Source organism: Equus asinus, chromosome 10 (assembly GCF_041296235.1).
Source record: "Equus asinus isolate D_3611 breed Donkey chromosome 10, EquAss-T2T_v2, whole genome shotgun sequence".
In the NCBI taxonomy this organism is placed as follows: Eukaryota; Metazoa; Chordata; class Mammalia; order Perissodactyla; family Equidae; genus Equus; species Equus asinus.
In genome coordinates, this window is record NC_091799.1 from 65,375,132 (window position 1) to 65,391,468 (window position 16,337).

General features: G+C 38.5%; 1 protein-coding gene across 8 annotated transcripts; it reads right to left on the minus strand.

Annotated features, from left to right (window-relative positions):
- Window positions 1-4,331: 4,331 nt before the first annotated feature.
- GAPT (GRB2 binding adaptor protein, transmembrane) lies at window positions 4,332-10,178 on the minus strand. 8 transcript variants are annotated; one of them, XR_011506467.1, is made up of 5 exons: window positions 10,048-10,178; window positions 9,165-9,317; window positions 7,544-7,665; window positions 6,605-6,669; window positions 4,332-6,058 (listed from the first exon to the last, which is right to left on the minus strand). XR_011506467.1 is itself a non-coding variant. In XM_044771912.2 (4 exons), the coding sequence occupies exon 4, from the start codon at window positions 6,147-6,149 to the stop codon at window positions 5,286-5,288; it is 864 nt and encodes a 287-aa protein (XP_044627847.1). In that variant the 5' UTR covers window positions 6,150-6,157; window positions 6,605-6,669; window positions 7,544-7,665; window positions 9,165-9,305; the 3' UTR covers window positions 4,332-5,285. The 8 variants fall into 8 exon arrangements, 6 of the variants coding, with proteins under 6 accessions (XP_044627847.1, XP_044627839.1, XP_070375740.1 ...); XR_011506466.1 differs by having other exon boundaries at window positions 4,332-6,160; XM_044771912.2 differs by lacking the exon at window positions 10,048-10,178 and having other exon boundaries at window positions 4,332-6,157; window positions 9,165-9,305.
- Between the last annotated feature and the right edge of the window lie 6,159 nt (window positions 10,179-16,337).

The window sequence follows — 16,337 nt, forward strand, 5'->3', positions numbered from 1 at the left end:
TTCCTGTCTATCTCATTGTAAGGATCTACCAGAAGGTACTTTTATTCAAGATATATTTTGCAATTTTCCTATGTTTCATAGGGATATCAGTGGATATCAATTCACTCAAAGTGGACAAACTCTAAAATCTCTGGTCTGTGTTTTTTTATGATATAGTCCATTAAACATTGATTTTTAGGTCCAGCTCAATACAGTTATTCTAAGAAGACTTAAAAATAAGTAGAAACAAAAATTCTGAAGGAAACTAAATAAGCAGCATCACCGAGCCATACACCTGTAGTTATCAGACAAGTCCACAAGCCTGATGCCGGGCAGGCCCTGGATCCCTTCCTGCTACCATACACACAGTGTGACGTTTCAGAGCTCATCACTCAGTAGTGAGGGGAAAAGAAGGAAAGACACACCATTTTCCAAATGTGACACTAACTGGCTTCAATGACTGGGGATCACAGGGACAAACTTTGTTTGTTTGAGCCAAGTATTGATGTTGAAGAAGTAGCTACTTGGTATACTGACACCATGATATTTTGAGGTTGATATTTTTGACACTGGGACATTTTGAATTGTAAGCTTTTGAACTTATTAGCAAGCAACCTGTGCAATGGATACCTTCCCTTTATCTCTGAGGTTTCTCTTGTCTCATTACTAATTTCATCTCTGTTTCTGAGCAACATCCAAACTTTGAACCCTATCCATCAGTTTGGGCCATGCTGAATTTCAGATGCCTGAAAGGTATTGTGTAGACATAAGCAATAGATGGCGAGCTGTGTGGGTCAAATGCTTCAAAAAGATATTGGGGCAGGAGAGCTCATGCACAAACGTCTGGATTGCCTAGGGAAGGAGTGTTAAGAAAAGGCAGTGGGAGACAAGGAAAGAATCGGGAAGAACCACCACACAGAATGGGCATATGAGTGAAAAGCTGCCAAAGGAGGGAAAAAGAGAGAGCGGAGTGCTGCAAAGTGATCACATAAGGTTAGCACTAAAAAATGGATATTGGACGCATCATCCTCTAAATTTAAAAAACTAACCAGCTATTGTGGCTTAGAATAGCAGTTATAAACGTGGAAACAGTTGTCATTTCTCCCTTCTTGATTTCTTTCTTTTACCTCTCTTCCACGGAGCCCAGTGTCCAATCTCCCTATGGCATAAGTATCTGGTCTTCTCTGCTCTCATTCTACCTGAGGCGGCATCACCTGGCTCCAGTGATTGAGGTCACAGGGACAAGGCTTAATGGTATTGAAATGGCAAAGAAGACTTATGGCACTGGATTTGGATAAAAATCTGCCTTAATATATCCTCACATACTGGTGATGTTCAAAATAATATGTTAACTCTTCCCATTATATTATTTTCCAAAATATTTCAGCAATTTCACTAATAGTGTTAGACTTAAAGAAAAAAATATTATTAATTTGATCAGCAAACATAATTGAGGATATCCTATGAGCAAGGTACTGGCCATCAAGCAGGGAGTAAGACAATATTTCTGCCCTCCTGGAGCTTACAATCTATGTGGAGAGAACAGATTATAAACACAGACAAACACTTACCAGGTAGTGATCAATGGTATGGAGGAAACTAAAGCAAGGTAAAAAGGGTCAGAGAGTAATGTTAAGGGGCTGTTTCTAATTGGATTGTCAGCTCTGAGTACGTGTCTTTTGATCAGAGAGCTAAACGAAATGAGGGGTTCATAATGTGAATATCTGGGAGAAGAGCATTCAAGGCTGAGAAAATGTAATGTCCCTAAATTAAGGCAGATTTGAGGACTGGCAAGAAGGTTAGTGAGTACATAAACACACTTCTATGACAAGGGTGTATGCAAATTACCAATTTATTTACTAGTGGCCAATTATTCTCTACATCCAACTAGGTCATAACGTAGACCACTTCTTTCTTCTTTTTATATCGACTTATCTTACTAGCAATTCTTGGTGTCGGAGGGCAGAAGAGAATAAAGGAAATTGTCATTCAACTTCTCTTCTTAATACATTCACCATTCTTTGTCCCCTCTCCTACTTCCTATTCCCCCTCTCTCTATTCTTTTCTCATCTCCACTCCCTCCCTCACTTCTCTTCCTCTTCCCATCCCCTTCTCACCACCCCCTTCTTCTTCTCCCTTTCAAATTTCTCTTATCTGCATCCTTTATTACACTATTTCTCTGCCTTCTTAAAATCTCAAAAGTAAAAATTGTCCTTGAGAGATAAAGATAATAAAGTTCATCTACATCTATTGAGAGCAGCAGTTTGTATTCGTGTTACGTTACTAGAAAATGTAACCACGTGTACCACAATTAAGAGGAAGGATGTTGTGGGTGGGCGAAAGAAGACAGTAGCATCAAATACAATGAGTGTAGCTTTGCTGCGTACTCACAGAAATGCAGGCCTGTTCACATCCTGTGACTTGTAGCTCATCTCTCTAAGACTCCTCGGTCAACATCCAGCAGCAATGAGCACCTGGCTTCTTGACCTTGCTTTCAGCCTGAGACTTGAAACATTTCACTTCAATCTGCCTTATACTTCAATATAAGGGTAAAAAGAATATACTACAATAATGGGGTAGAGTAATATACCCCAACCTATCATTGATTTCCACATCAAATGGGCCCTTGCTTAGCCCAGTGAAAATCTTGCTTTACAACCTGCTAGTTACTGCTTAGACCAGACCCTTAAGGCTCTTCTCCAGTATCCACTTCTGGCTTGTCATCTCAATGGTGACTCTCACCCTTACCTTAGATAATTCTACTTGAGCTGTTCTGGATTAACTCCCTTATTCATTCTAGCCTCATTCCCAGGGTACTACCAAGACATAGGCCCTGGTGGCATTTCTGTCAGGTTATTTTCAGATCCTATGATTAGGTACTAGATAGGCATGCATGTTGATTATTCTAGCAAAAAACTTCTTATTTGAGACTTTAAAATGATCATCTGCTCCAGAATCAATCTAGAAGTTGAGAGCAACGTAAATCCTTTTCTTCTGTAGAAGATGAGTAGGAACCTTGTCATACTTTATGAATTTTCATCAATGAGTAGTAAGGTACTGAGCAATATTCTTCACTGTCCTATCCACTTCCCTCTTTCCCTTTTCCAGTCATTTCTCAACCCAGTATCTCTTTAAAGAATGTATATGTTATCATGTCACTCCTCTGCTGAAAACTCATCACTAGGTTCCATTTGCATCCATAACAGAGTCTAAGCCACATACCAAGACCCGCAAGAAGTTGTGTTGTCTGCTATTCCCTCCTTCACCAACCCATCGGGTGTCACTTCAGCCCTCCCTCACTAAGCTCCAGCCACAATGGCTTTCTTGAAGTTCCCAGAGCACCATAAATTCTCTCATGCCTCAGATTCTTTTCACAGGCTGACCCCATCCCTGCCCATCATCACATTTACATGGATAACTCCTTTTCACCCTCAAGTCTCAGCTTAAGGGTGTCCATAGAGGCCTTCTTCTTCTGCCTTATTAAAATTCGAACCCTCTTCCCTACCTAACTCCATTACTTTCAAAAACAGAAAGCTATTTTTTTCTCCAAAGCACCGACTATACCATTTTTATTTGTAGCGTACGGGATCCACTTGGGGAAATAGAAACCATGTCCATTTGCTTTAATAGAGAGAATTGAATGTAGAAAATTAGCAAAAAAGGTATTGGTAGACTGAAAAGACAAAGAGAGGACATTGAAGTACCACAGAGACAGCAACTACAGGACACAGACACCATCCCTAGGGCTGAGTATTATCAGAACCTGGGAGGAGGCACCCTGCAGGACTGGGACCCAGAGCGCTGAGGGTGCTGTTTGTCTCCTGCTGGTCCTTCAGGAGTTTAGAGGTCCTGGGGAGCTGGTTCTGAGATATTAAGAAGAGGGTGCTGCCTGGCTGGTGCTGGCATCTCTGACAGGGTGAAATGAAGCTGGTTCTGGGAGTATTAGAAAAAATTAGAAATTGCAAACAACCAGTGATGCTGGAGTAAACTACATGGTAGCAGTGACTGCTTGGGGCAACAAGGAGAACAAGAAGGAGCAAGTCCCTTTTCTTCCTATTGTCTGCCAGTCTTCCTTAAAGGCCCCTATTGACCAAACCTAATATGGATCCACCCGGCAAAGGAAAAATGTAGTTTTCAGAGTCCCAGCCCAAGCAATTCAGAGTAGCATATAGAAGGGTGGGTTTATAGATGAGATATCATAGCTTAATAACTAGCATAGTATTTATTTGTTTATTTATTGCTTTTCTTTCCTACTAGACAGTATGTGTTCAGGACCCATGTCTTTCTTTTTGCTAATTTATCCCCTCCCTGTGCACAGCACAGTAAGAAGCTGATAGAAGGTACTCAATAAATATTCTTTGGTTGGATGAATTTATTAGATTTTTCTCAAAACTACTTAGCAAAATGTACAATTCAATTCTTGTCAATTGAACAACAATGAGTGCCTCATATGATAGTCTAGGCATTAGGGCTAAAGGATGAATATGAGGCAGTTCCTTACTATTTTGTAGGGAACTTAAGACATTCTCATATAACATTGAATAATAAAATTCCATAGCAAAGATTCATAGTTTAAATGTCCAAAGAACTTAACAGACAGCAAAATCTACAGGAGGTCAGAAAAGAAAAAGGCAAATGTGGGTTTGGAATGATTCAGAAGACTTGTGGAGGGAGTTATGAGCTGAGCAGGCTTGAGTGGGGGCAGACAAGCAAAGGTGCAGAGGAGGGATGAGTTTGGCAGGCTTTGAGATGATTCTGACGAAAGCAGGGAAGTAGGGGATTAGTAGAAGCCATTGGAAAAGTAAACTGGAGCCAATTATGGAAAATCATGAATTCTGGAGTTGGAATTATGAGTATTATGTCTTTTGCAAAGAGGAGGCGTTAAAAGGTTTTAAGCAAAGAAGTGTTGTGGCCACTGGGAATATTTTCTGAAGATAAATCTGGCAGCATCACGGGGAACTGATTGAGAGTGTAGAAACTAAAGCCAGAAAGATTGGTTAGGAGACTGTGGCAATAATCTTAACACAGAAAAAGATGGTAAGGATAGAAATAAAAGAAAAAGATAGGTAAGGTTTAGAAGGAAGAATCAATGTAAAATAATGCAGAATTAATCCAGGGAAGGAGGGTGGAGAGGATGTCTAGAATTAATCCACAGTGATACACCTGGAGAGGACTCAGAAGGGTGGAGACAGATGAGAGATCCTTGAGTTTCATCAGAAGAACTCGATTAAAAATGCCATCAGTACCACAAAAGCCCCAGTGAATATTTATCCTCCGATAATTAAACGCAATATTTTGAAAAGTAATTATGAATCTGGAAGAATATATATGTCTTCATCTTGAGGGACTTCAGAAGTATGAAGATTCTGGAAGTTACAATACTTAGACGGCGCCTCATTTCCATAGATGTGCTCCTCCAAATTGCACTGCCGAATGTTCTGGTATAGTTCCTTCTCGGTTTCTTCTTTAGCATTGAGAGGACTCACTTTCACATTTTCATAGTTTCCATGTATGTCAGTCCCCCTCACAGCAGATCTGTGGTCTTGGGTTTGAACTGAGATTTTATGCCTTGAGTTGATAACATAGGGACTCAAGGAGACTGTTTTAGTATAGTCTTTTCTCCTGCTGCTTCTCCTTTGCAAAAACTTCGGTAGGGAAAATTGTGTTGTGTTACGTTGTTTCCAGTGCCAAACACACCCAATTCCACAGATCACCAACAGCAAAAGAAGCGAAATTCCTATAGCAATGGCTGCTGAAGTATTTCCACAGTTTTTCAACATTTCTGCACAAACAGTGTTATTTAGTGGTATGACAGATCCCTTAATAAAATCACAGGTACAGACTGATGTAATTCCTTGTAAGGTATGGTTCAAAAGTAGTTTTGGAAGCTCTTTTAGGCATTTCTCTTTCAGATCTGAAAGAACATTATCTGGCAAAGTCCTGATGCAATTAGAGGAGAGATTGAGTAAACTTAGTTTTCGAAGATGGTTCTCGTTGTATCTGATGCTGTTTACTTTACAATCGTTAATGTATAATTGCACTGTGTCAGGGGGGATGTTATTCAACTCCTCTTCCTTTTCTACCAGTAAATCACAAGATGAAGCAGAAATGAGTGGAAGATAACAGCAAAGTAAAAAATTCAAGAAAAGGAAGTTTGAATGATACGCCATCCAGAAACCTGCTATAAAGTAAAAACATATTAATTGCATAGCATAATAAAAAATCTACCAGTTTCTACCAATACATTAAACACCAGCCTTTAGCGATTTCATGCTTCAATACAGAATACAGTACTAGCTGTTTCGAGAAGAGTATAAGATTTAGAAGAACCTGTTCCTGACCAAGCCTGAGTGGTTTTATTACCTAAATTTCAACATGGTTTGTGACAATAAAGCTAATAATTTTCAAGTGAAAGACAATGCTGTGAACATAGTAGGAGGAAAGGGATGAGTGTATACAAGCACGATCATTTCCATTACTTATCGCCTCCTCTCTGAAGCCTGTGGAGAGGTCAGGTACCATGTTTTGTCCTTAATCACACCTTCCTCTGTATTCCCATATTACTGAGTCTCTTCTCTATTATAGCATGATGACCTAAATTACAGGGAATTATGCGTCTTCCTACCTGGTTAAATGATGGGCAGGGTTCAGGTCTCTTCATCTTTATATTCCTAGAGAATAGCATAACACCTAGCACAGAAAAGGCACTCATCAATACTTATTGAATAAGTGATTAAGTAAACAAATGACTCCAAATCTCAGCATCCAATTGCTTAAGATGATAGTTTAAAACACAAGATATGTCTTCTAAAATGCATAGTTTATATTTAAAAGATGAAAAGAGCTCTGTGACGTAAAATAAAATATCTTTGAAAGCCTTCCCATCACCAGTTTTCTCACAACTTCCAGCAAATAACTGTCATTCAGTTAAGATCATTTTAGAGCGTTTTCTTTCAATGCTTTAAAATGGCAAAGAGGAGAGAAACAGAAAGTGTTCAGCTAGACTGAGTGTTTTATTACGATTTTATCAACACAACACTATTACTGCATGTTTTCAGCCTAGACCCAGAAATAGTTACATTCAATATTGTTTTGTTCTTTTCCCTACTATTTTGATTGAGATATAATTGACATGCAACATTGAATAAGTTTAAGGTGTACGATACAATGATTTGATGTATGTCTATACTATGAAATGAGTACTACATTAAGTTTAGTTAACATTCATTAGCTCACATAGTTACAATTTCTTTGTGTGTGACAAGAACCTTTAAGATTTACTCTCTTAGCAACTTTCAAATATACAGTACAGTCTTGTTAGCTATGGTCATCCAATATGGTTAATAATGCTGTAGGATGATTGTCCTCATCTACTGAATGCCATTATCGATAATGTTTAGTTAAGAGCTTATATTGGGTCACCTTCCAAACACTTTTACAAGGATTATCTCATTTAATCCTACAGCTGCCATGTTTGAGAAAACAGGGGATTAAAGAGGTTAAGTAACTTCTTTAACAACTCAGAAGAGATTGAGTGAGGATTCAAGTAAAATATTATTCTTACCCAAATTTTTGTAAATAGCTGTCCAGCACATCTATCACTAAAGTCGTATAGCCTGATTAGCTCTGAGGTTCTTGAGGGCTGGGAATCATTTCTTATTTATCCTTCTATTACCTGCACCAGTACTAGACACAGAATGGGTAGTTTATTGAATATTTGTTAACAATGAAGCAACCTGCATTAGGATAACAATAATAACAATAAACAGGAAAAAAGAAAATCCACGAAGTTGTGCCCTGCTTTCAGCGAGTATTCATGTATGACAGTGAAATTTTCTAAATTTGTTCAAGATTAGAAAATATTAACATGAAAATTTTCAATTTTAGCATTTTACAAAAACCACCAAATTGAGTGTAAGATACAGTTAATTTATAAAATTTATTCAATAAAACTCTGGGGACAGATATCCCAGATCTAGACATCTTTTAATTCCTGTGGAAGTTTTATAGGGTCTCTCCTCTGTAAGGCCAGACACAATGTTGTGTTCAAGGGCAAAAGTTTTGCAAATGACTTTAACCATTAGGATCCCATTTTCTTTCTAAAACAGAGGAGACCTGATCATATTTAAGATATTTTATGGCATAAATGATTACTGATTTAAGTAACTATTTGCCAACATATTTCAACTAAATTTCAAATACTGATTGAAACTAATCAGCTTTTTATTTTATTTTATTTAGTTTTTTGAGGAAGATTAGCCCTGAGATAACTACTGCCAGTCCTCCTCTTTTTTGCTGAGGAAGACTGGCCCTGAGCTAACATCTGCGTGCCCATCTTCCTCTACTTTATACATGGGACTCCTACCACAGCATGGCGTGCCAAGCAGTGCCATGTCCGCACCCAGTATCCAAACCGGCAAACCCTGGGCCGCCAAGACGCAGAACATGCAAACTTAACCACTGCGCCACCGGGCCAGCCCCTAATCAGCTTTTTAAAAGTTAGTAGGCCTGAAACAGAAGTGGGGAAGTCTATTGTCCCCTGAGGACAAGGTAATAAATCGCTCTCTCAATTTCCAAAAGGAGATTCATTTTTACCATCCACGTTGTTCCATGTAGAGTGGACATTCCAAATATTAAAATTGTCAATTAAGTGTTCACTGAGATAGAGACAAGAAGACTTTTTACAGGAAAATAAATGCATTCTTTTCCTTTCTTCAAAATAACTTAATAGGAAAACGCTGCGAGACATAAACAAGACCTACTAGAACGAAAAACAGGTGTTGAACAAGAGCCCTTCAAATACAGCGTAGAACCTAAGTTTCATTTCACCCCGTTTCAAAGGAGACTATTTGTTTTTCTTTTTGAAAACAGTTCCAACAGGTTACCGGACAATTACTCGTTTGTCTTAAACTCACAAATTGTTGTCAAACTCCTGGAATTTTCAAAGTCAGGTACTTCCCTTCTGTTTGGAAAACAGGCGACAGCAGAGGACAACCCTATACTTGCGAGCATAAGTACTTGTAAAGAAACGTGAACATCACTCTCAGTTTGGTTTTTCACCCTACGACCGCTTAAGGCAATTTTTCTACAAACTGTGTTTGATAAGGTAAAAAGCCATTGATTATTTAAAATGAACTTGTTTCTTATAGTTTTCATGACCCAAACTCCTTAAATCAAGTTCTTACCTTGAGATTAGTATGCCGAGGTCTCTTTAGTTCTCTGGGTTGATTTAAATCTTCTTTGGTTTAGAACTTGTTCCTCTTTTTTCACTGAGGTCAGTTACTTCCTTCTTTAGCTCCTCCTTTCAGATTATTTCATACTTGCAAAGTTTCCTGGCTCTAGAGGAAGCTCTTATTAGATGCATCAGACTTATAAACTACATGAGTTTTTGAATAAGGAAGTCCAGCCCTTTATCAAGTAATAATTCTCCAAATATATCAGAAAATAATGCATGAAGCCTAGCTAGCTTTTGTTTGAACAATGTTGGCATTCCTTGCTTCAGAATCAATGAAAGTCATTTCACTCGCACTTCTTCAAATCTTTTAAAAACATTTTCAAATGTAGTAATGCATAGGTCTTGTTTATTTGTTTGCTTATATGCTAGAATAGTCTTCATTTCAAATACTATATCCCAGTGCCCCAGTTTACATCGAAACTTGTCAAACTGGTGTCTAATTTTGGTTCAGAAGATGTTAATATTCTTTTAAGTTGATAAGATAGGAATTTCCTAAAGTACATTTGGCAGTGCACTACTTCTGGTATTTTCTAGGAGGTCTTTCATTGAGTAAATTTGGGAAATAGTGCTTACTGGAGATTCATAGGCACTCAGCATATTAAAGGCTGTGAGCCTTCCTACAGCAAGCAAACTAAACAAAAGCAAATAGGAAAGAAAAACTGGTTAAGTTAGTTTAATAATAGTAGCCAGCATATTCTGAGTACTTACTACAAATTCTAAACCCTTTGTGTATCACTCAGTAACTTCTGACAACAGTCTGATGGCAGAAGACTGCTAGCCATCCTGTCTTAGAGAGGAGGGAATGGAAACATAGTCGAGAAATTGCTACTCACCCAATGTGGCCTGGCAGTCTGCCTCCAGCACCTGCGTGCTAAACCACTATACCTGCTGTCTCTGGGTTGAATAACACATTTCCAACACAGACCCCTTGCTTAACAGCACCTCTCAGAGACCAACTCTGTAGAACACAAAAACGGGAAATGCTGAATTAGATAAGATGATGAAGTAATGGAAGTTTTACCTTCTAAACTATGCTGGAACGTTTTCAACCACAGGGGATTAACTTTGTATAAGGCGGTTTAAAAGAGGAAGATTTAGTTGCTGAAATACCCATCAGACATTAGAAGAACAATACTGTCAAAATAGAGTGGGCGTTGGCATCGTGCTAAGCCATGGTGAACACTCCCTTGTAGCACCGCAAGCCTAACAAAGAGGCTGCTGTAGCCACAGACCCTTTGAGATCAAGGCAGTAAGGCTAAGAAAGACACGGTTATGCACAGGGGACACTAGGAGCAAGGAAAAGAGGCATCCAGCTCAGGGTGGCCATGGAAGACAAGACCCACCCAAGCTAAACTCATAGAATAAGAAGGAGTTAATCAAAGCAAAATAGGTTGCTCCAGACAAAGATCCCAGAGTGAAGGAGGTTATGAAGTTGTAAAGCTATGAGCTTGATTGCGCACTACCGTCTCACCAGTATATGTAACTGCAATATTAGCCACCCCTCCAAATAATAACACACACACACACGTGCACACAATCTGCACATAGTGTAATAAATATGGCATTCATGTAAAATTACGTGATTTACTCTAGAAGTCAAGGCAACTGGTTTTGCCCTTTAAACTTAGGAAAATTATTTAACCCCTTATCACTTTAGTTTTTCTGCAGATAAATAACATGGAGGGATATCGCCTGGCCCTTTTCTCTAGATAAGAATTTTTTTTTAAGTAATAGATATAACCATTCTTTGAGTTTATAGAAGAAATCCTACATGTATTCAAAAGAGAATTATTGAACAATTACATTTGTATGGATCAGGTATTATGTTGAGTTCTACGCTGGCCTACTTCCCAATCTTTGGCCTAGCGAGGCAGGTTTTTATTGTCTTCTTGCACTTCCATTTATAATCGCAGCATTGTGTCTAGGTTTCCTTTTCCTGCTTTTCCTTCTACCATTATGTGGTTTTGGGTAGCAGAGGGCCTAGGAGGTAGCTTATTGTTCTATAGTGTACTTTGGACTGGACCGTTTATCCAAATAAACTTTTCTCTCCTATTAATTGATGATTAATAGCCACTTTACTTAATTGTGATTTAAAATCTCAGCAATTTCTTTTGTGTCAGTTGATATGTATTTATTTTGACCATGTGCTCTTTCAAATGCGTGAACTGAGTAATAATAGTGATAGTAGACACTGACAAATGTTTGTGTACGTGGATTTTATTTGAAAGCTTGCCTGACTAAAAGCATCTTCCTAGATGTTCTTTAAGGAGTCCCAAAATTCCATGCTACTTTTTAATGGCACAAGGCATTATATTTCCTGGGAAAGGTATTTATCAGCTAGAAAATTCATCAATACTGATTGGTTTATGGGTTTAACCAAAAAGCAACTTAAATAAAATGAGTCACTGCTTCCAACTAGTAAAGTTTGGCTGTGTGGGCCAAGTAGATATGAAAATTCTAATGTGAGGAAACTGAGCAGCTGAAAGTGAAGAGAGAAGGCACGAAGAAGAAGAGGTCAAAGCAAAACCATTGTCACTTTAGTGACATGTAGGGCCCATCCTGTTAGCAGCTGGCAAACTTAAATCCTATCATTTTGAGGGAGTGGGGGATGGATGTTACTGGAAGGATTTCAGATATTATTTAGTCAAGGGATTCACTCCCAAACCTGAAAGTCTATCAAAATCACTTATGGGGCTTTTTTAACGAATACAAATTCCTAGGATCCTGCAGATTCCGCTTCATTATGTCTGGAATGGGACCCAGGGATCTTTATTTCAAAAGATAAGAACCACCAAAGAATTTCTGAGTTAGAGGAATGGGAGGTTATATATAAACCATGGGGAGAGGTGTTTTTACTTTTCATTTTACACTCTTTCATACTGTTTGATCTTTTTCCTTTCTTTTCTTTTCTGTTTTTAAGACTGACCCTGAACTAACATCTGTTGCTAAGCTTTTTTTGTTTGTTTGTTTTCCTTCTTCCCCCCAAAGCCTCCCAGCACATAGTTGTATATTCTAGTTGTGGGTCCTTCTAGTTATGCTATGTGGGACACCACCTCAACATGGCTCTATGAGCAGTGCTAGATCCGCACCCAGGATCGGAACCAGTGAAACCCTGGGCCTCCGAAGCGGAGCACACGAACTTAACCACTTGTCCATGAGGCTGGCTCCTGTTGAATCTTTTTCTACTAACATGTTGCCACTTTTATAACAAAAACGAACATTGAAATCTCCCCAGATGATTTTGATTTGTGGCCAGGTTTGGAAACTATTGATACAAACGAACCCTCTGAGGGCCAGAGAAGTGATGGGATTTATTCCATAGCTTCCAGCCTAGAAAGTAGAAATCTAGCCTGGATATCGAAACAGTTTCTTTGTTCTGACCTAGTACTTTACCATACTATCTCCATGAGGAATAGATGGAAAGAAAGTCCCTAGATGTCCCCTTCAAGAGTCTATCTTTTTTTCCCTGTTACATTAAGTCAGAATTATATATAACAGGAAGTTACAGAGAAGGAAATGGGAGAACAAAACCCATCAAGGATGCCGTAGTAAGTGAACCATGAAAAAATGTTAGCCTATTGGTGGACCTTTTTTTTTTTTTTTTTGAGGAAGATTAGCCCTGAGCGCACATCTGCTGCCAATCCTCCTCTTTTTGCTGAGGAAGACTGGCCCTGAGCTAGCATACGTGCCCATCTTTCTCTACTTATATGTGGGATGCCTACCACAGCATGGTTTGCCAAGCAGTGCCTTGTCTGCACCAGGGATCTCAACTGACGAACCCTGGGCCGCCGAAGCGGAAAGTGCGAACGTAACGGCTGAGTTGGTGAACCATTTTAAGCTGTGAAATCTGCCACTTGGGACACTTGTCAGGCCTAAAGAGAAGTACATTGTTATGGTTCATTTGACAACTTAGAAAGATTAGATTATGGTCCAGGGCTAAAAAAGAAGACACTGAAAGAAAAACAAAGTAAAAAGACCCAGGAAGTCCACTCCTAGGTATATAGTCATCAGAAAAGAAGGCCATTTCTGTTTATAATCGCTTATTCATAATATCACAAAGCTCTAGAAATACTCCAAAGGTTTATTCAACAATACCATCAGTAAATAGAGCATGGTAAATCCACATAATGGAATACTACAGGCAGTGAAGAAAACAAGCTACTGATACGCACAACATGGATGAATCTCGCAAACCTAATGTAGATTTAAGAAACTATACACAAAAGAGTACCTATTGTATGATTCCATTCCCAAAATCCTGTAAAGCCCATCTGTGAACATATGACGGTAGAGGTCAAAAGAGTGGTAGTTACTACAGATGGGGAGAGGCATAAGGGAGCCTTCTCAGATGCTAGAAATGTTCTTATATCTTGATCTTTGTGGTGGTTACAACACGTATCTATATGTAACCATTCATCTAGCTACCCACTTAAGATTTGTGCACTTTATGTAACTTGTCTCTTCATGAAAAAAAATAAATTTGGAATGAATAGTAAGACAATTATTTTAAAGTCATGAAAAATTGAGATATTTAGGTATTTGCATTTTATTCATTCAAATTACCATCTTCTTTGGTAAATTGGTTTACTAATTTGAGCATAGGAAAACTTTGCTAAATTATAGGTGAACTTTGAGGTGGATGAATTCTAACTTTATCTGGAACTTCCTGAGCCTGGAAGCTGGTAAGGCTGGTGGTAGGAAAGAGGGGAGTTGTTAATGAATCTTGAACTTCAGCCCAGGGAATTTCTACTTTCTGAGATTATGAATATGGTCTTTCATCGGCATACCTTGATTTACTTAAGGGATGCGTTGCTGAAAATTCGTGTTCAACCTAAAAACACATAGGTATAAAGCAATGTTACCTAAAAGAAATAACTCTGGGATCTTGGGCAAGTAACACAAGTTGTCCACCTTGCTTTCTCCATCCATAAGACAACAATGGATTGGGTGATCCCTGAGGTTCCTTCAAATTCTACTAAGTACAAATAAACAACATAAAAACGGTCTTCACATTCAGAAGAGGATGTTTGAAAGTGGTTTTCACGTTTAGTAAATACTTCCTTTTAGTCCAACCCCCTTTTTTCATCATAAGTCTTTCCTAACTGCTGTGCAGATCAGATAACATGACTTGAAGCTTGCCTCAACTTCAGTGGAACAACACTCTCTCTTCTTCCTCCATTCTTTCCCCTTTTATTCCTTTAGATTAAAATAAAAGGAGATTTGGAAAATTGAGTAATCATTCATTATGAAAAAAATTGAAAACATTTTACTTCTTCATGCATAAAACTGAAAGCTGCATAATTTAGCATTGCTAAGCAGATACACCATCCATCTTAGACTGTGTACACAATTTCACAAGTCAGATAACTGATAAACTATTTCAAGAGATCCTTTTGTTGTACATTTGAGAAGGAGAGTACCGTAAACTGGGATTAAAAAAGACACCAAATCAGTCATTGTTTGATTCTGCAACTTCTTCAGTAAATGTGGAGAGGCATAGTACAACATATTACAGTTTTTAAATAACCAGATATATTTTGAAACTTCACACTGTGGTCAGGCTGGATATGAGAACTACTGGATAGCAGACACATTTCTTCCATAAACAATGTCAATCACTATTACCATTTCAAAAATGGCAGGGTGTGGGAACTAGGCGGGGCTAGCTCATCAGAGGAAAGTACTACTCTAAACCCTTTGCTTTAAGATCCTGAATGATGTTAGTTGTACACTGATTTGGAGTCAAAAATTAGGGGAGGCAGAAAACAGTAACTGCTTTAGGTTTACTTTCTTTCCAGATTGGGATGGTGCCCTGTATAACTCTGTTCCCACAAGGAGTAGTAGAAGGTGAAGAAAATGACAAAGCAAACACGACCAGAGTAGGTGGGGCAGGGACCTGTCAGAAAGGGTCCTGATGACCAGAACCTTCTTTTCCCCCTCTGTGGGAAACACGCTTCAGAAGCCAATCCATCTTCAGATGAAGGGTGGTGACCATTCACCCAGGATGCGTGGGCATTTAGTGTGTGAAGCGTCAATGGTTAATGGTCTCAGATAAGCCAGTATTATGCTCTAGCTGAACTGGTTTCTCTGAAACCCATTGTCTATGCTTCCTTGTAGACCACCAGCTTCTCTTCAGATATATTAACAATAAATCATGCTAAAGCCATGTTGTTCTTCCTTAAGAGACATTTCTCTCATCGTGATATGTTCCTTTCATTAGTTACTTTATTAAAATTTTAATACTATCTCCTTTTCATCTTCAGAGTTTATCCATATCTCTGACATTAACTAGCTTGGGCCAGTCATTCAATCACAGAGAGCCTCAATTTCTTATCTGTAACATGGATTTTAATGGATCAATGTTTCTTAACCCTAGTTGTTCTTTGGAATCTCCTGTGGAGCTTTTAAAATTTCTTTTTTATTGAGGTAACGTTGGTGTATGACATTATATAAGTTTCAGGTGTACATCATTATATTTCGATTTCCGTTTAAATCACATCATGTTCACCACCCAAAGACTAACTACCATCCATCACCACACACACGTACCCCTCACCCCTTTTCACCCTTTTCCATCCTCCCTTCCCCTCTGGAACTTTTAAAAATATTGATGCTTGGGTTCCAGGCCACAAAAATTAAAGTAAAATCTCTGAGGGTGTAACTCAAGCATTAGTAGATTTTTAAAGTCCCTCAGGTATTTAAAAGTCCCCAGGAAGGCAGTATTGAATACTCAGGCCTTTTTTGAACTAATATTCTATGATTCTGTTGTTATGATCTTAAGTAAATCACTTAACTCTTTACTTCAGATTTCCTCACTCTAAAAAGAGAACTTGATAGATAGTGCTGCAAGAAAACAGAAATAATCTGCAAAGTGCTCAAAGTACATTAAAAAAATACATGATATTACAAACTCCCAGGAATTTTCAGGCCCACGAAAATGGCACTAAGAGCTCACATTGCTTGCACACTTGTGCGTGGGTCAGATCATTCTCTAATTCCTTTACATGGATTTTCTCCTTTAATTCCCTCAACAAGCATAGGGTCTGATATTATTCACCAGTTTGGAGATGAGGAAACTGAGGCACAGAGAGATTGAGTTACCTAGCCAAGGTCATCCAGCTTG

Bases quoted from the DNA above. Each gene is read 5' to 3' on its own strand.
- GAPT (XM_044771912.2), bottom strand. From the start codon at position 6,149: ATGGCGTATCATTCAAACTTCCTTTTCTTGAATTTTTTACTTTGCTGT.